Source organism: Phacochoerus africanus, chromosome 2 (assembly GCF_016906955.1).
Source record: "Phacochoerus africanus isolate WHEZ1 chromosome 2, ROS_Pafr_v1, whole genome shotgun sequence".
NCBI classification, from domain to species: Eukaryota; Metazoa; Chordata; class Mammalia; order Artiodactyla; family Suidae; genus Phacochoerus; species Phacochoerus africanus.
Genome location: NC_062545.1, coordinates 146,212,720 through 146,232,624, shown reverse-complemented (window position 1 = coordinate 146,232,624; position 19,905 = coordinate 146,212,720). Strand labels below are relative to the sequence as shown.

The 19,905-nt window shown below is 40.1% G+C and overlaps 2 protein-coding genes across 7 annotated transcripts in view; one reads left to right on the top strand and one right to left on the bottom strand.

The window, feature by feature from the left end:
• The window catches only part of FAN1 (FANCD2 and FANCI associated nuclease 1), a 47,190-nt gene extending 34,639 nt beyond the window's left edge, over positions 1-12,551 (top strand). For all 5 annotated transcript variants that reach the window (XM_047766873.1, XM_047766876.1, XM_047766875.1 and 2 more), the window contains exon 14: positions 12,295-12,551. In XM_047766873.1, the coding sequence (XP_047622829.1) occupies positions 12,295-12,432 (138 nt within the window). In that variant the 3' untranslated portion in view covers positions 12,433-12,551. The remainder of the gene's footprint in view (positions 1-12,294) is intronic.
• A 1,796-nt stretch (positions 12,552-14,347) lies between these two features.
• The window catches only part of MTMR10 (myotubularin related protein 10), a 47,756-nt gene continuing 42,198 nt past the window's right edge, over positions 14,348-19,905 (bottom strand). The window contains exons 15-16 of one of the 2 annotated variants that reach the window (XM_047766869.1): positions 18,779-18,961; positions 14,348-17,458 (exon numbers count right to left, since the gene is read on the bottom strand). In XM_047766869.1, the coding sequence (XP_047622825.1) occupies positions 16,865-17,458; positions 18,779-18,961 (777 nt within the window). In that variant the 3' untranslated portion in view covers positions 14,348-16,864. The remainder of the gene's footprint in view (positions 17,459-18,778; positions 18,962-19,905) is intronic. The other variant, XM_047766870.1, reaches the window with a different exon arrangement.

Below are 19,905 nucleotides of genomic sequence, written 5' to 3'. Positions count from 1 at the left end.
GTTCCACGTGTCAGTGAAAGCATTTGATGTTGGTGTCTCATTGTCTGACTTACTTCATTTAGCATGATAATTTCTAGGTCCATCCATGTTGCTAGAAATGCCAGTATTTCATTCCTTTTAAAGGCTGAGCAATATTCCGTTGTGTATATGTACCACATCTTCTTGATCCAGTCCTCTGCCAGTGGACATTTAGGTTGTTTCCATGTCTTGGCTATTGCAAATAATGCTGCAATGAACATTGGAGTACATGCATCTTTGAGAGTCATGGTTTTCTCTGGATAGATGCCCAGGAGTGGGATGGCTGGATCAACTGGTGGTTCTATTTTTAGTTTTCTGAGGGATCTCCATTCGATTTTCCACAGTGGTTGCACTAATTTACAATCCCACCAACAGTGTAAGAGGGTTCCTTTTTCTCCACACCCTCTCCAGCACTTATTATTTGTAGACTTTTTGATGATGGCTACTCTGGCTGGTGTAAGGTGGTACCTCATAGTGGTTTTGCTTTGCATTTCTCTATTAATGAGTGATGTTGAACATCTTTTCGTGTGTTTTTTGGCCATCTGTATGTCTTCTTTGGAGAATTGTTTAGATCTTCTGCCCGTTTTTTGATGGGGTTGTTTGTTTTTTTGGTATGGAGCTTCAGAAGGTGTTTATAAATTTTGGAGATTAATCCCTTGTCTGTTGAATCACTTGCAATATTTTCTCCCTTCTGTGGGGTTGTCTTTTTCGTTTGTTTAGGGTTTCCGTTGCTGTACAGAAACTTTTAAGTTTGATTAGGTCCCATTTGTTTATTTTTGTTTTTACTGTCATTACTCCAAGAGGTGGATCTGAGAAGATGTTGCTGTTGTTTATGTCAGAGAGGGTTTGGCCTATGTTTTCCTCTAAGAGTTTCATAGCGTCTGGTCTTCTATCTAGGTCTTTAATCCATTTGGAGTTGATTTTTATGTATGGCGTTAGGGAGTGTTCTCATTTCATTCTTTTCCATGTGGCTGTCCAGTTTTCCCAGCACCACTTATTGAACAAGCTGTCCTTTCTCCATTGTATATCCTTGCCTCCTTTGTCATAGATGAGTTGGCTGTAGGTGCGTGGGTTGAATTCTGGGCTTTCTAGTCTGTTCCACTGATCTCTATTTCTGTCTTTGTGCCAGTGCCATACGGTTTTGATGATTGTTGCTTTGCAGTATAGTCTGAAGTCTGGGAGCCTGGTTCCTCCAGCTCCATTTTTCTTTTTCAGGATGTCTTTGGCTATTCTGGGTCTTTTGTGCTTCCAAACAAACTTTAACATATTTTGTTCGAGTTCTGTGAAAAATGTCCTGGGTCATTTGATAGGGATTGCATTGAATTTGTAGATTGCCTTGGGTAGTATAGTCATTGTGATAATATTAACTCTTCCAATCCAAGAGCATGGTGTGTCTTTCCATCTATTTGTGTCATCTTTGATTTCTTTCTTCAGTGTACAGGTCTTTTGACTCTTTAGGTAGGTTTACTCCTAGGTATTTTATTCTTTGGATGTGGTGGTAAACGGGATTGCTTCCCTAATTTCTCTTTCTGATCTTTCATTGTTAGTGTATAGAAATGCCACCGATTTCTGTGTATTAATTTTGTATCCTTTAACTTTGCCAAATTCATGGATAAGCTCTGCCAGTTTTCTGGTAGCATCTTTAGGATTCTCTAGGTATAGTATCATGTCATCTGCAAATAGTGATAGTTTACTTCTTCCTGTCCAATTTGGATTTCTTTTTATTTCTTCTACCCCTCTCTGATTGCTGTGGCTAGGACTTCCAGAACTATGTTGAAGATTAGTGGTGAGAGCGGACATCCTTGTCTTGTTCCTGATCTCAGCAGGAATTCTTTCAGCTTTTTGCCATTGAGAATGATGTTTGCTGTGGGTTTGGTCATATGTGGCCTGTATAATGTTGAGGTAGGTTCCTGTTATGCCCACTTTCTGAAGGGTTTTATCAGAAATGGGTGTTGTGGATGTTATCAAAGGCTTTTTCTGCATCTATTGAGAGAATCATATGGTTTTTATTCTTTAGTTTGTCAATATGGTGTATCACACACTGTTGGATTTTGCGGATATGGAAGAACCCTTGCATCCCTGGGATAAATCCCACTTGATCATGATGTACAATCCTTTTAATGTATTGTTGGATGTGGTTTGCTAGTATTTTGTTGAGGATTTTTGCATTGATGTTCATCAGTGAAATTGGCCTGTAATTTTCTTTTTTGTGGTATCTTTGTCCTGGTTTTGGTATCAGGGCAATGGTGGCCTCATAGAATGAGTTTGGGAGTATCCCTTCCTCTGCAGTTTTAAAATGGTTTCAGAAGGAGAAGTGCTTGATAGACTTCGCCTGTGAAGCCATCTGGTCCTAGACTTTTGTTTGTTGGAAGTTTTTTAATCCCAGTTTCAATTTCAGTTCTTGTGATTGATCCATTCATCTTTTCTATTTCATCTTGGTTTAGTCTTGGAAGATTGTACTTTTCTAAGAATTTGTCCATTTCTTCTAGGTTTTCTGTTTTACTGGCATAGAGTTGCATATAGTAGTCTCTTATGATCCTTTGTATTTCTGTGATGTCCATTGTTACTTCTCCTTTTTCATTTCTAATTTTATTGAGTCCTCTCTCTTTTTTGCTTGATAAGTCTGGCTAGGGGTTTATCAATTTTGTTGATCTTTTCAAAGAACCAGCTTTTCATTTTATTGATCTCTTCCATGGTTTTCTTGGTTTCTATTTCATTGATTTCTGCTGTGATCTTTATGAGTTCTTTCCTTCTGCTAACTTTAGGTCTTGTCTGTTCTTCTCTCTCGAGCTATTTTAGATGTAAAGTTAGGTTGTTTATTTGAGCTTTTTCTTGTTTCCTGGGGTGGGCTTGTATTGCTATAAACTTTCTTCTTAGAAAGGCTTTTGCTGCATCCCATAGGTTTTGGAATGTCATATCTTTGTTGTCATTTGCTTCTAGGTGTTTTTTAATTTCCTCTTTGATTTCTTCAGGGATCCATTGGTTGTTTAGTAGCAGGTTGTTGAGTCTCCATGTGTTTGTGTTTTTTGCAGTTTTTTTCTTGTTGTTGATTTCCAGTCGTATAGCGTTGTTGTCAGAAAAGATGCTTGATATGATTTCAATTTTGTTAATGTTACCGAGGCTTGATTTGTAGCCCAGGATGTGATCAATCTTAGAGACTGTTCCATGAGCACTTGAGAAGAATGTGTATTCTGTTGCTTTTGGATGCAGTGTCCTGTAGATATCTATTAAGTCCATCTGGTTTAATGTGTCATTCAGGGCCTGTGTTTCCTTATTGATTTTCTGTCTGGTTGATCTGTCCATTGCTGCAAGTGGGGTGTTAAAGTCCCCCACTATTATTGCATTATTGTTGATTTGTCCTTTTAAGGTTGTTAGCAGTTGTGTTATATATTGTGGTGAACCTATGTTGGGTGTGTAGATATTTGAAATTGTTATGTCTTCTTCTTGGATTGATCCTTTGACCATTAGGTAGTGACCTTCTTTGTCCCTTCAAATGTTCTTCATTTTAAAGTCTATTTTTTCTGATGTGAGTATTGCTACTCCAGCTTTATTTTGAGTCTCGTTTGCATGAAATATTTTCTTCTATCCTCTCTCTTTCAATTTGTATGTGTCCCTTGAAGTGAAGTGGGTCTCTTGAAGAGAGCATATCAATGGATCTTATTTTTGTATCCATTCAGCCAGTCTATGTCTTTTGGTTGGGGTGTTTTGTCCATTAACATTTAAGGTAATTATTGATAAGTATGTTCTTATTGGCATTTTATTAATTGCTTTGGATTTGTTTTTGTTGCCCTTTTTTCTTCCCTTCTTCTCTTGTTCTCTCCTCTTCTGGTTTGCATTGATTTTTCTTATTTGTTCGTGTATAAGTTGTAGATTTTTGGTTTGTAGTTATTCTGAAGTTTTGATATAAGAGTCTATATGTATATGAGATTGTTTTAAGTTGTTGTTTTCTTAATTGCAAGTGCATCTCCAGTGTCCTGCATTTGTACCCACCTCTTCTCATGATTTCTGATTTTGGTGGTATAATTGTGCATGGATGATTTCTTATCTTTACTGTACATATACCTTTACTGGTGAGCCTTGTCATTTGTGGAATTTTTGTTTCCTGTTGCTGCGTTTTCTTTTCTGCCTAGAGAAGTTCCTTTAGTATTTGTTGTAAGGCTGGTTTAGTGTTGCTGAATTCTCTCAACTGTTGCCTATCTGTGAAGGTTTTGATTTTTGCTTCAAATCTGAATGAGAGCCTTGCTGGGTCAAGTAATCTTGGTTGGAGGTGTTTTCCTTTCATTATGTTAAGTATACATGCCATTCCCTTCTGGCCTTCAGAGTTCTGCTGAAAAATCTGCCGATAACCTTATTGGGGTTCCCTTGTATGTTATTTGTTTCTCTTCTCTAGCTGCTTTCAAGAGTTTCTCTGTCTTTAATCTTGGTCAGTTTGATTCATATGTGTCTTGGTATATTCCTCCTTAGGTTTATTTTATATGGTACTTGTTGTACTTCCTGGCTTTGAGTGAGTGGTTCCTTTCCCCTGTTAGGGAAGTTTTTGGCTATTATCTCTTGGAAAATTTTTTCTGTCCCCTTCTCTCTCTCTTCTCCTTCTGGCACACCTGTAATATGGATGTTGGTGCGTTTAACCTTGTCTCAGAGTTCTCTGAGGCTGTCTTCATTTGTTTTCAATCTTTTTTCTCTTTTCTGTTCCACATCCGTAATTTCTACTAATCTGTCCTCCTGTATTCTGCTGTTAGCTGTCTCTAGTGAATTTTTTATTTCAGTTATTGTATTTTGCATCTCTTCTTGTTTAAGTTTTATATCTTGTATCTCTTTGGTCAGTGTTTCCTGTAAGTTATCCATCTTTGCCTCCAGTTTATTTCCAATGTCTTGCATCTTCTTCAGCATCAACAGTCTAAAGTCTTTTTGCTGGAGGCTGAGAATCTCCTCATTGTTTAGCTGACTTTCTGGGTTTTTTTCTTTCTCCCTCATCTGAGTTATAGTTCTCTGTCTTTTCATTTTCATAGGTTTTTGGTGTGGTGATCTTTTTACAGATAATAGAGCTGTAGCCTCTCTTATTTCTGGTGTCTGCCCCCCTTGTGGCTGAAGTTGGTACAGGGAACTTGCTGTAGGCTTCCAGATGGGAGGGACTGATGCCTGCCCACTGGTAGGTGGAGGTGATTCTTATCCGTCTGGTGGTTGGGGCTTTGTTTCTGGATGGGATTAGAGGCAGCTGTGCGCCTGGGGGGTCTTTATGTAGCTTGTTTACTGATGGGTGGGGCTGTGATCCCACCTGGATTGTTGTTTGCCCTGGGGCTTCTCAGCAGCGGATGGGGCCAGATTTTCCCAAAAGGGCCACCTCCAGAGAAAGGCACACTGCTGAATATTCCTGAGAGCTTTGCTTCCAATGTCCTTCTCTCACAACAAGCCACATTCACCCCTGTTTTCCCAGGATGTCCTCCAAGAACTGCAGTCAGGTTTGACCCAGATTCCTATGGAGACTTTGCTTTGCCCTGGAACCCAGTGCATATGAAAGTCTGTGTGTGCCTTTTAAGAATGGGGTCTCCGTTTCCCCCAGTCCTGTGGAGCTCCTGTGCACAAGCCCCACTGGCCATCAATGCCAGATGCTCCAGGAGCTCTTTCTCCCAGTGCCAGATCCCCACATGTGGGAGTTTGATGTGGGGCTCATAACTCACTGCTGTATGTGAGTCTCTGTGAACCAGTTAGTTTCAAGTCTGTGGGGCTTCCCACCCAGGAGGTATGGGGTTGCTTATCTTGTGTAATTACCTCCTACCTCTTGATGTGGCATCCTCTTTGTCTTCTGGAGTAGGATATCTTTTTTAAGGTTTCCGGTCCTTTTGGATGAAGATTTCTCAGCCTTTAGTTGTGAATTTTGTTGATTTTAGGAGAGAAGTTGAGCTCCAGTCCTTCTATTCCACCATCTTAATCCCATCAAGATGGAGTTGGTGCTGTTTTTCTCTTCTGTGACACTCTGTCTCCCTTCCTTGCTATGCCTCCCCTGCACAACTTTAGCTCAATGTAAGAATAGTGCTCTGAAATCAGACCAATTTCCTGCATCTGCTCTGCCTTCTCCCAGGATCACATTATCATCATCTCTTGGTGCAGTGGCTGCGAGAGTCTCCTAACTGGTTCACCAGCATTCTTCTTGGCTGCCCCTCTTGTCTGCTCCAGGAGATTAACCTCAGGGCCTTGGCCATGTTTTTATTTTCTCCAGGATGGAATTGGAGACTAGCTGTGCAGCCAACCTGTTTGTATATTTTGGAGATTAAGCCTTTGTCAGTTGCATTGTTAGAAACTATTTTTGCCCATTCTGTAGGTTGCCTTTTTTTTTTTTTAAATGGTTTCCTTTGTTGTGCAAAAGCTTTAAGTTTGATTAGGTCCGATTGGTTTATTTTTTGTTTTATTTCTATTGCTTTGGGAGACTGGCCTGAGAAAACATTTGTATGCTTGATGTCGAAGAATGTTTTGCCTATTTTCTCTTCTAGGAGTTTTATGGTGTCTTGTGGTATGTTTCAGTCTTTAAGGCATTTTGAATTTATTTTTGTGCATGGTGTGAGGGTGTGTCCCAGTTTCTTCTATTTACATGCAGCTGTCCAGATTTCCCAGCACTACTTGTTGAATAGACTTTTTCCCATTTTATATTCTTGCCTTCTTTGTTGAAGATTAATTGACCATAAGTGTCAGGGTTTATTTCTGGTTCCATTGGTGTGTATGTTTGTTTTGGTACCAGTACCACACTGTCTTGATTACTATAGCTTTGTAATATTGCCTGAAGTCTGGGAGAGTTATGGATCCTGTTTGGTTTTTGTTCTGAAGGATTGCTTCTGGGTCTTTTATGGTTCCACATACATTTTTGGGTTGGTTGTTCTAGTTCTGTGAAAAATGTCATGGGTAATTTGATAGGGATCACATAGAATCTGTGGATTGCTTTGGGTAGTATGACCATTTTTATGATATTAATTGTTCCATTTCAGGAGCATGGAATATCTTTCCATTTCTTTGAGTCGTCTTTAATTTCCTTGATTAATGTTTATAGTTCCCAGCATATAAGTCTTTCACCTCCTTGATCAGGTTTATTCCTAGGTATTTAATTTTTGGGGGTGTGGTTTTAAAAGGTATTTTTATATTCCTTTTCTAATATTTCATTGTTAGTATACAGAAATGCAACTTATTTCTGAATGTTAGTCTTGTATCCTGCTACTTTGCTGAATTCATTCATCAGTTTGAATAGTTTTTGTGTGGAGTCCTTAGGGTTTTCTACGTGTAGTATCATGTCATCTGCACAGAGTGACAATTTTACCTCTTCTCTTCCAATTTGGATACCTTTTATTTCTTTTGTTTGTCAGATTGCTGTGGCTAGTTCTTCCAATACTATGTTGAATAAAAGTAGTGAGAGTGGTATGCTTGTCTTGTTCCAGATTTTAGTGGGAAGGCTTTCAGATTTTCCCAGTTGAGTATTATATTGGTTGTGGGTTTGTCATAAATGGCTTTGATTGTGATAAGGTATATTCCCTCTACACCCACTTTGGTAAGAGTTTTTATGATGAATGGATGTTGGATTTTGTCAAATGCTTTTTCTGCATCTATTGAGATGATCATGTACGTTTTGACTTTTGTTAATATTTCATTGTTATTATGTTGATTGATTTGTCTATGTTGAACCATTTTTGTGAATTTGGGATGAAGCCCACTTGGTCATGGTATATGATCTTTTTTATATGCTGTTGCCTTCAGTTGGCTAAAATTTTGTTGAGAATTTTTGGGTCTATATTCATCAAAAATATTGGCCTATAGTTTTCTTTTTTTGGTAGTATTTTTGTCTGGTATTAGGGTGATAGTGACTTCATAAAATGTATTTCGGAGTGTTTCCTCTTTAACCTTTTGGAAAAGTTTAAGAAGGTATACGTTCTTTTTTTTTTTTTTTTTTTTTTGCATTTTAGGGCTACACTCGTGGCATACAGAAGTTTCCAGGGTGGGGGTCAAATTGGAGTTGTAGCCACTGGTCTGCATCACAGCCACAGCAGTGAAGGATCCAAGCCACGTCTGTGACTTACATCACAGCTCACGGCAGTGCTGGGTGCTTAATCTACTGAGTGAGGCCAGAGTTCGAACCTGCATCCTCATGGAAACTAGTCAGATTCATTTCTGCTGAGCCACAAGGGGAACTCCCTATATGTTCTTCTTTATATGTTTGGTAGAATTCAACTGTGAAGCCATCTGGTCCTGCACTCGTGATTGTAGGGAGTGTTCTTATTACATATTCAATTTCATTTTAAGTGATTGGTTGGCTCTGTGTCTCTAGAAAGTTGCCCATTTCTTTGAGTTATCAAATTTGTTGGCATATAAATTGTTCATAGTGTCTCTTATTTTTTTTATTTATTTATTTTATGTCTTCAGTAGCCATTGAGATTCTTCCTCTTTCGTTTCTTATTTGAGTTCTTTCTCTCTTTTTGGTGAGTCTGGCCAGAGGTTTGTCAATTTTGTTTACCCTTTCAAAGAACCAGCTCTTGGTTTTATTGATTTTTTTTTTCTTTTTTTTTTCCTTTTTGTCTTTTCTAGGACTGCACCCACTGCACATGGAGGTTCCCAGGCTAGGGGTCTAATCAGAGCTGTAGCTGCTGGCCTACACCAGAGCCATAGCAATGCAGGATCTAAGCCACATCTGCAATCTACACCACAGTTCATGGATCCTCAACCCACTGAGCGAGGCCAGGGACAACCTCATGGTTCCTAGTCGGATTCGTTAACCACTGAGCCATGACAGGAACTCCTATTGATTTTTTTCCTATTGTTTTTTGAATCTATTTTAGTGATTTCCTTCTTGATCTTTATGACTTCTTTCCTTCTGCTGACTTTAGGTTTTGTTGGTTCTTTTTCTAATTCTTTTAGGTGGTAGGTAAATATGTTGATTTGAGATTTTTCTTCTTTTTGAGGAAAGCCTGTATCACTATGAATTTCTCTCTAAGCACTGCTTTTGCAGCATCCCATAGACTTTTTTTTTGTCTTTTTAGGGCTGCTTCCATAGCATATGGAGGTTCCCAGGCTGTTTAAATCAGAGCTGTAGCCGCTGGCCTACACCACAGCCACAGTAACATCAGATCCAAGCCGTGTCTGCAACCTGCCCCACAGCTCGTGGTAATTCCAGATTCTTAACCCACTGAGCAAGGCCAGGGATTGAACCCATGTCGTCATGAATACTAGTTGGGTTCATTAACCACTGAGCCACAACGGGAACTCCCCATAGATTTTGAATAATTGTGTTTTCATTATCATTTGTCTCCAGGTATTTTTAAAATTTCCTTTTTGAGTTCCTCGTTGACCCATTGATTTTTTAGTAGCATGTTGTTTAGTCTCCATGTAATCAGTTTTTTCTCATTTCTTCACCTGTGGTTGACTTCTGGTTTCATGCCATTGTGGTCAGCGAAGATACTTGAAATAATTTCTGTACTCTTAAATTTGTTGGTTAGTTTTGTGTCCCAGTATGTGGTCAATCCTTGAGAATGTTCCATGTGCACTTGAATAGAATGTGTATTTTGATTTTTTTGGATGTAATGTCCTGAAATTGTCAATTAAGTCTAACTTTTCTATTGTGTCATTTAGCATCTCTGTTGCCTTATTGATTTTCTGTCTAGAGGATCTGTCCATTGACGTGAGTGGGGTGTTAAAATCTTCTACTGTTATTGTATTCCCATCAGTTTCTCCTTTTATGTCTGTTAGTGTTTGTTGTATGTATTTGGGTGCTCCTATATTAGGGGCATATATATTGACTTTGTCTTTATATTTAATATGGGTCTCTCCTCCACAATTTTTGGAATAGTTTCAGGAGGATGGGTGCTATCTCTTCTCTAAATTTTTCATAGAATTTGCTTGTGAAGCCATCTGGTCCTGGACTTTTGTTTGTTGGAAGATTTTAAATCACAATTTCAATTTCAATACTTATAATTGGTCTGTTCATCTTTTCTGTATCTTCCTGGTTTAGTCTTAGAAGATTGTACCTTTCTAAGAATTTGTCCATTTCTTCTAGGTTTTCCATTTTATTGGCATATAGTTGCTTGCAGTAGTTATGATCCTTTGCATTTCTGTGATGTCTATTGTAACTTCTCTTTCATTTCTAATTTTATCAATTTGAATCCTTTTTCTTATGAATCTGGCTAAGGATTTATCACTTTTGTTGGTCTTTTCAGAGAAGTAGCTTTTAGTTTCATTGATCTTTTCTGTTGTTTTCTTCATTTCTATTTCATTTATTTCTGCTCTGATCTTTCTTTCTTTCTTCCTGGTAACTTTGGGTTTTGTTTGTTCTTCTTTCTCTACTTGCTTTAGGTGTAAAGTTAGGTTCTATGAGATTTTTCTAGTGTCCTGAGGTAAGATTATATTAATATAAACTTCCATCTTAAAACTGCTTTTCTGCAGTCCATAGGTGGTGTCTTCATTGTCATTTGCTTCTAGGTATTTCTTAATTTCTTCTTTTGATTGCTTCCCTGATCCATTGGTCGTTTAATAGCATGTTGTCTAGTTTTCATGTATTTGTGCTTTTCTCAATTTTTTTTTCTTATTGTTGATTTCTAGTCTTAGAGCATTGTGGTCAGAATAGATGCTTGATATGATTTCAGTTTTCTTAAATTTACCGAGGCTTGTTTTGTGGTCTAGAATATGGTCTATCCTAGAGAATATTCCATGTGCACTTGCGAAGAATGTGTATTCTGTTGCTTTTGGATTGAATATAAATATTAAGTCCATCTTGTCTAATGAATCATTTAAAGCCTATGTTTCCTTGTTGAGTTTCTGTCTGGATGATCTGTCCATTGCTGTAAGTGGGGTGTTAAAATCCCCCCCCAATTACTGTGTTATATTGGTTTCTCCTTTTAAGGCTGTTAGTAGTTCCCTCATGGTATTGAGGTACTCCTATATTGAATGCATATATATTTACAATTGTTCTATATTTTTGGATTGATCCTTTGATCATTATGTAATGTCGTTTGTTTTTTGCAACATTATTTTAAGGTCTGTTGTGTCTGATGTGAGTATTGCTACTCTAGCTTTCTTTTGATTTCAGTTTACATGGAATATCTCCTTCCATCCTCTCACTTTCAGTTTGTATATGTCATTAGAACTGGTGAGTCTCTTGAAGACAGCAGATATATGGGTCATGTTTTTGGTTTTTTTTTTTTTTGCCATTTCTAGGGTTGCTCCTGCGGCATCATGGAGGTTCCCAGGCTAGGGGTCTAATTGGAGCTGTAGCCGCCGGCCTACACCAGAACCACAGCAACGCAGGATCTGAGCCACGTCTGTGACCTACACCACAGCTCACGGCAACGCCGGATCCTTAACCCACTGAGCAAAGCCAGGGATCAAACCTGCAACCTCATGGTTCCTAGTCGGATTCATTAACCACCGAGCCATGATGGGAACTCCTAATTATGATGTTTCTTAAGTGTCGTGTTCTTTATGGTTCTGTGCTTTTGGGGTTCATTGAGGTTCTTGGATCTTTGGATTTATCGTTTCCATCAAACTTGCAATTTTTTTGGTTATTACTTTTTCAGATATTTTTCTTGCTTCCCTTTGGAGACTGTAATTAAACTCCTATTAGGCTGCTGAAATGCTTTGTTCTTTAAAAAGTTTTTTTCAGTACTCATTTTGGATAGTTTCTATTGCTGTATTTGGAATGTCGGTCACCTGCAGTGGACAAAACTGACAGTTCCTGCTTTTGTGGAGCTGCTATGTAATGAAGAGTTTTATTATCAAAACCATGAAAGAAGTGTATAGGAAGAACTCGCTTAGCCATGAATTTAAGCTAGTCATTGAAGGTAAGATGTCAGGCACAAGTAGAACAGGGAGAAGTGTCCTAGGTGGAGGGACAGTAAGCATAAGGAAGGCCCTCCCGTTGGGTGGAAAATGTCTCAGGAGCTGAGAGGAGGCCTTTGGCGTGGTTTGCAGCAGCCAGGTCATACGGTTTTGTAGGTCATGGTGAGAAGTTTGCATTTAACTGCAGACGTAACAAAAAGTAATTGAAGTGTTTTAATCAGAAAAATCCAGTGCATGCTTTAAAACTATTTTTCAACTGCTATATTAAGAATCAGTTTACTAATTCTCTGTGAAGAACTGTCTAGTTTCTACAGAATATTAATTTCACATATATTTAGTTGCTATATATATATATAAGTACAGCAGTGTAGTAGGATAAGCCATTTAAATAGTTATTAGTGTAAACTACTGTAGCTTATCTGAATGGCTCATCGCAGTAAGACACTAATAACTTTAAAACTTATGTTGCAGCTGGTGGAAGTGAAAGGTCCCAATGACCGTCTTTCGCATAAGCAGATGATCTGGCTGGATGAGCTGCGCAGGCTGGGGGCTGAGGTGGAGGTCTGTCACGTGGTTGCAGTTGGAGCCAAGAGCAGGGGCCCTGACTGAGAGCTGTGGAGTTGGGAGTATCTCCTTATATGTGGTGTAAGATTTCCATCTAAGCATAAAGTATACTACATCTAATTTTGAGCTTGTTATTGTAATAAACCTGATGGTTTAATGACTCATCATTGTATAGGGTCTGTGTATCACAAAACTTGGTACTGGCTTGAATACCCTCACAAATTCCACACAGCAGGTTCTCAACTTTTGTTTGTCTTTTGTCTTTTTAGGGCTGCACCCACAGCATATGTAGGCTCCCAGGCTAGGGGTCTAATCAGAGCTATAGCCGCCAGCCTACGCCAGAGCCATAGCAACGCCAGATCCTTAACCCACTGAGCGAGGCCAGGGATCGAACCCACAACCTCATGGTTCCTAGTCGGATTTGTTTCCGCTGTGCCACAGTGGGAACTCCATGAAATTTTTAAAAAAGATCCAAACCTTGGCTATTTTAGGAGCTTGGATGCATATGTTATTGAATTAGATTTATAGGAAAGCTGGAAAAAAAAAAAAGATGATTCATAGCTTTGGGTCTTTTATAAAAGGATCTAAAAAGTGTATTAGAAACAGATTGTTAATTGATCTAAGTTTCTCTCCACTGCCCTCACATACTTGGCTGTTAAAATTCTTGTTTTATGATTCTCAAAGAAGGGCATAAACAGCTGAAATTCTGATTTCTCCAGCAGTTAAGATGCAGGTTCTCATTTAAGTTCCTTACTATTTCTGTATGCTTGCCCTAGCTGGGCCTGCATCACCAAAAGGATAGGCAGTCATTCATCAAAAGCAGCTATTACCTCTTTTTTCCTTCTCCTTGGGAACATCCTATAACTAGAGGCAGTTTCTCATGTGCAGGCAGATCTTGTTTTCTCGTGCTTTGCAGATACTGAATTTTGTACAAATCAAAGGTCTGTGGAAACCCTGCATTGAGCAAGTCTATGGGCACCATTCTTTCTAGCATTCGCTCACCTTGTATTATATTTTGGTAATTCTCGCAGTATTTCAAACTTTCATTATTTCAAACTTTTTCATTATTATATTTGTTAATGTATGGCTTATTGAAGGCTCAGATGATAGTTTTAGCAGTATTTCTAAAGACAAAGTGGAGAGTTTCCTGTCGTGGCTCAGTGGTTAACGAATCTGACTAGGAACCATGAGGTTGCAGGTTCGATCCCTGGTCTTGCTCAGTGGGTTAAGGATCTGGTGTTGTCGTGAACTGTGCTGTATGTTGCAGACGCAGCTTGGATCTGGCGTTGCTGTGGCTCTGGTGTAGGCCAGAGGCTACAGCTCCGATTAGACCCCTAGCCTGGGAACCTCCATATGCCACAGGAGCGGCCCTAGAAAAGGCAAAAAGACAAAAAAAAAAGTATGGAGACTTTAGATACAATGCTACTACACACTTAATAGACTAGCATATTGGAAATACAACTTTTATATGCACCGGGAAACAAAAAAAATCCATGTGACCTGCTTTATTGTGACACTCGCTTTTTCATGGGGGTCTGGAAGCAACCTGCAGTATCTCCTGGGTCTACAGGCACAGGGCTGTTCGTCGCCTTTGGACATCTCAGCTGTGGGAGGTGGGCGTGGGAAGGGGTTTATGAGAACAGCAGGCCCTGGATCCCTCTCCCACAGGGAGACCTCCCCAGGGAAGTGTTTGTTAGTCCCCAGCTTTTCAGTTTATTGGCTGGAAGGATGAGTTAGGGCACAGTGATGAACCCACACAGCCTTAGCGACAGCCAGTTGTGAACTGATGTTAAAAATGCACTAAAACAAAACAAAAACACCACCACCACACTGATCACTACCTTGTGTTAGCAGGCAGGTTGAGTAGCCAACGCGCAAGTACCGCTGGAAGGAAACACCTTTGCACCTTGACTCAGTTGTGTTCTCAGAGGTGATTCACAGTGATAACAAAGGCAAACGATTTCTGTGGACATTTTATTCGCAGTCAAAACATCCTTCACATTCATCACTGCTGAACAACAAGATCTCTCATCTTCCTGCTCATCTTACTTTAACTCAGGTCCCTCAATTTTAGTCACAAAGGTCTTAGTTTTCTCTCAAAATCAAGTTTTTAACTACTTGAGGTTACTGCTACAGCAAGCTGATTTTGTTGAAGTATATGCACTGAATAATTTTCACCCTCTGTTAGCACAAATTAATACACTTTCTTAAATAAAGTTAGGTATTTTTGGTTTTAAAATTGGTTTCTATCACAAAACAACCAGTAAGACACTGTACATCTTTGAGTTGATCCTAGAAAGTCCAAAGCTACCTGACATTTGTGTTGCCTGCTGTCAGCACAGGCTTTTCAGGGGGCTGTGGCGTTGGGCTCTCTGGGGCAGCGTCTGTAACTCTTTCGGACCCTGTCCCCACCCACCCTCTGTGCTGGCAGAGGGGCCAGGCAGCTTTGCTGGGGCCAGGGCTTAAGGCTGTTATAGTTGTTTTTCATATTATGCACGATAAATTGTGGCACAATAATCATGATACAACTGTTCAGCAAAAATAAAACTATTTTACTACATTCAATTCTCATACAAAAATATGCACATTTTCTATTTTAAAAGTTTTAATAGTACCTAATCCTTTTTAAACTTGCAAGTTAGAAAAAATTACTAAAGGGGTTGAAATAAATGTGTGAGGGAAGAAAGCTATTGAGAAATAAATGCTCAACCTGAAAAAACATAATTGATTTAGAACAATTTATAATAATAAAAAGGCAGCCTGATGAAAAAGGGAGAATATTTACTATACCTTCAGTGGCAGGATATACTGTGGGGTTTTAAGGGGACTAGACCTGGTTTCCAATCAAGGACTATAAAGTGTTTAATGGCAATAATGCTATTTATATAAACTGAAAGAAGCCCTCATTTTCTAGGCAAGTTGGCAAAAACATTGGGTTTATCCACAAGGTAAGTTTCTAAGACACTGTATAGGAACTTCTGTCTCTTTAAATTCAGAGACATTATTCAACAATTTTTAAAAGGCAAACAATTCAAATGAAAACAGCTACTTGTTACATGTTTAGGTAAAACAGTTTTGAAAAAACTTGTTTTTTTTGGAAAGGGACATAAGCTAACTAGAACTTAATTATAAAAAATTTTTTTAAAAGCTTAAGATGGCAGTTTAAGAAACTCTAAATAACAGCCATAGTTTAAAAATCCATCTTTTAAATAGGGATCAAGGGGTGTTGGGGGAAATGTTGTAAACGTTACAGCCATGATAGGCTTAAGCTTTAACCCCACAGCTTTTGGCTCGGCTCTCATCCCTCCATCTAAAAATGGGAGTTTTAGACCAAGAACACTTTTCTGTCTGCTGCTCAGACTCCTCTTAATCCTGTTGTCAAAGGTTGGGTGTGATGGGATGCTATCGCTGTTCACTGAAATGGGAGTATTTTGAGACAAGTCCATTTTTATTCTCCTTTTCTTTCTTCCTAAGCATTAAGTGCCCTGTCTGCGGGAGGGAGGGGCTTCTGGGCGAGTGACCTGACTCTTGACCTCATTGCTTATTTCCAAGGGAAATTTCCAACAAGAGGTCACCATATTGAACTACTGATGGGGCCTCTGTTTTTGAGGGTGGGTTTCAGCAATGCTGCTGCACCAACACCAACCACCCCCTGTACAGTTGATGTGTCCTGGTGACTTCCAGAGGGACATGTGGCTTTGGGGACTCCTGGCTGTTGGTACGAAGCTGAGTGTGAATAGCCTCTTTCCAATGTGCAGTGGGGCTCTACCTTAATTTTAAAGACAAATTCTATTTTACTCTGTGGTATTTATATCTTAATATTAATGTCAAAGGCACTTAGTCTACAGCAAATGCTTTTAAAGTCAGCAGTGCATATCAATTTAAAGTTAGTCCTATGAAGTTAGAAGCAAACTCATGATTTAAAAACACAGTGATCTGCGGTCCCAAACACAGTGATCTAAAATAAATTACGGTCTTGGAACACACAACTCTCAGGTGTGCTCAATTAGATAATAGAGCGCAACCAGAAAAATACACAAATACCTGGGGTTTTGGTGGCTGCTGCTTGAAAATATAGTAAGCACTGATTTCCTCACTTTCCTACTGCCTGCTTCTTAGGGTTGCTAAGGCCACTGATGATCAGGGAGCCTGTGGGAGGTGGCTGGGAAAATGGATGTGGACAAAACATGTCACAGACAAAACCTGATGACAATAATATAAGACTGTGGGGATGTCGGCTTGCAAAAGACCTATAAATGAGCCAGACAGAATGACAGGACAAGGACATAAATAACAAAATTTATGCCTATCTTTTAAAAATATTGTGAAGGAAGCATAAATCAACATGTTTTTACCTGTTAGTGCAAATTTCAAGTGTTACTCTTAATAGAAAATTACTAGAGCTTCAAATGCCTAGCTTGGCAATTTTAATCCAGAGGAAAATGTTTCTAGCTCCCTCAGAAAAAAATACTACGTTTTAGTCTTCATTCGCTAGTGTCTCAGTAGATAACCATATTTTGGCCCCACTTAAAAATTTGCTTAATGGTGTTCCTAAAATGCTTCGCCTGCACAGATTGCCTACTGGGGAAAAGGGAAAGGAGGAAGAGAGAAAGTCCGGCGTCCCCGAAGTGTCGTGTGGACCACTGGAGCGGAAGTACATCCTGCCCTGGTCTGGCTCGGCACAGCGGGTGTCCAGGAGGCCCCGGTGTTGCCGCAGTGTCCTGCTGAGCACATCCACCTCGTCTGCCAGCAGCGACAGCTTGTGGAAGGCCGTGATGAAGCCCCCTTGATGGATCTGGGCCTCTGGGACCCAGCGGAAGTAGCACAGTTTCCACAGCTTTATGTATGCTCCAGAGAGACGTGGCAGAATTACCCCGTGCAGGTCCACAGGGCTGGAAAACCACTCTCTGAAGAACTGCTCCATGCCCCTGTCCTGGCTGTCACTGTGCTGAGGAGGCTCTGGCTTCATTTTTAGTATCAGTGAGTTTCTCCTTGGAAGGAACTCTTGGTCACTGATGACTCCATTCTTTAAGGAAGCTGGCATTCCTCTTAGTGTGGAGCTGTAGCTTTTCTGTATGGAAGAGAGATGTTAGGGTTATTTTCCTGGAGATGCCCTTTTTTATTAGAAAGACAGTAAAAGTATAATGGTAAATGTAGACTTGGTATTGTGAAAAACTGGTAGAATTTCAACCTTAAAGGACATTTTGTCCTTTTCCTGGTAATACCTGTTTCCATCCTCCTCCACTCAAGTTTAGCATTTTCAGGCCTCGACTCTGCTGAGGCCATAGACTGCATGGGGTGGGGATGACACCCTACCTACCACTGCAGGCCACCGCAAAAAAGCCAACATTGCAAAAAAGCAGGTCACGTGATTTTTTTGCTTTCCCAGTGTAGGTGTTATGCTTCCAATATGCTACAGTCTATTCAAGTGTGCAGTAGCACTGTGTCTAAAAACAGTGTGCATATTTAAACACCTTATTGCTGGAGTTCCCGTCGTGGGGCAGTGGTTAACGAATCCGACTAGGAACTGTGAGGTTGTGGGTTCGGTCCCTGGCCTTGCTCAGTGGGTTAACGATCCGGCGTTGCCGTGAGCTGTGGTGTAGGTTGCAGACGTGGCTCGGATCCCGCGTTGCTGTGGCTCTGATGTAGGCCGGTGGCTACAGCTCTGATTAGACCCCTAGCCTGGGAACCTCCATATGCCGCGGGAGCGGCCCAAGAAATAGCAATAAATAAATAAATAAATAAATAAATAAACAAACACCTTATTGCTAAAAAATGCTATCATCTGAGCTCAGTTGAGTTGTAATCTTTCTGCAATAGTAACATCAAAGATCACTGGTCAGAGATCACCATGATGAATATAATGAAAAAATTTGAAATATTTTTGAGAATTACTAAAATGTGACACAAAGACAAGAAATGAGCAAATACTGCTGCAAAAAGGGCACTGACAGACAAACTTGGCACAAAGTTGCCACCAACATTCAATTTGTAAAAAATGTACTATCTCTGAAGCACAGTAAAAAAGCCAGTGCGGTGAAACGATGTCTGCCTCTCATTTGCTTAACTGCACATTTCTAAGATTTCTGGGCTAAAGAAAAGCTAGACCTGGCTGACTGAAGAAAGAACAGGAGGAGTGGACAGGTTTTAGGAGATAGGCCCTGGGCGCAGGGCTGGAATCTGACTCTTGAGATGACAACCAGGGCCATCCGACTCGACACCAAGACACAAGGTCAGGGCACAGTCATGTGAGTGAAAAAGTGATGCTCCCTCAAACCCACACTGGCACAAGCAGTGACTGGACTTTAACTACTCTGCCATGAAGAAGAGGTTTTTGGTTATGTGTGAGCCAACATCAGGTTTTCACTGTTAGTGCATTTTTGTAATTTACCTTTGTCCGTTTAAAAGACTTCACAGAACCGTTCTGTACACAAGGTGTGCTCTTTCCAATGTACAAGGGGTTATGGAAAAGGGTACAATCCTTTGCTGTAAACTGAAGAGACCAGTCCCAAACTGAGGGGAATTTTAAACCCTTTTCATCACCCAACTGGATATTTTTGCTTATAGCAAATTCCTGCAAAATAAAACATTTGAACTTCTGTGAAACAAGGCCAAGCTAAAGATTTTCTCATAACAAATTCCTTTTTGGTAAGTTATTCCTCAGTATACAAATTTTCTGCACTAGAGCAAGCACGATCCCATGGGAGCAGCACGCTGCATTTCCTGAGAAGAGAGAAGCCTGGTTCCCTGCGGAACGAGAAGAGCATGTTTTCTCCCCAGTCACCAAGGAAGCTGAGCCCTCTGGGCGATGAGAGCATCATTACAAGATGTGAAATTTCACTGGTGGGATACCATAAATGTGCCAAAGTAATTTTTATGATAGCAGCATTTTACTCTTTAAGCACATGATCACACATTTACGTAAGTTACCTATTGAATGAGACTTGGTAAGTGGATTAGCAAAACAATCTCTGGATGGAAATCACTGTCCCCTCTTACACTTTTTCTAAGTGGGTAGCCTACTTCACTCACCCAGTGACCTCGAACATCTGGGCCACAGCTCAGGAGCAGGGAGGCAGGAATCCACTCTCCATGGTCTGCGCACTGAGGCGGGGCCCTTTGCTCACAGGACCGTACCTCAGCCCCCCGAGGGCTCATGCAGCCTGGAGACTTGGCTTTGCCACCACAGCAGACCCAGGCAGCACAATGCTATGGGGTGAAAACCAACTGTCTGGATGTGGAGGAGGAAAGGAGTGGCCCACTCAGTGATGTGGAGAAAGGAACTTGTCCTGGCCAAGCGACAGAGCAGCCCACAATAGTGTATACAGATTAGCTCTCTGGAGGAAATAGCCCCAAACACCAAGGCTCTGCATGGTGGGAAATGATACTCTTACTTTCTGCTCGGTACCATTTAGCATTCTCCAGAATTTCTACAAAGAACAAGAATTTCTTTGGAAATTAGAAAAAAAGGCAGAGACTAAATGTTATCAGGAAACAAAATGCTGCAGTCAGGAGGCC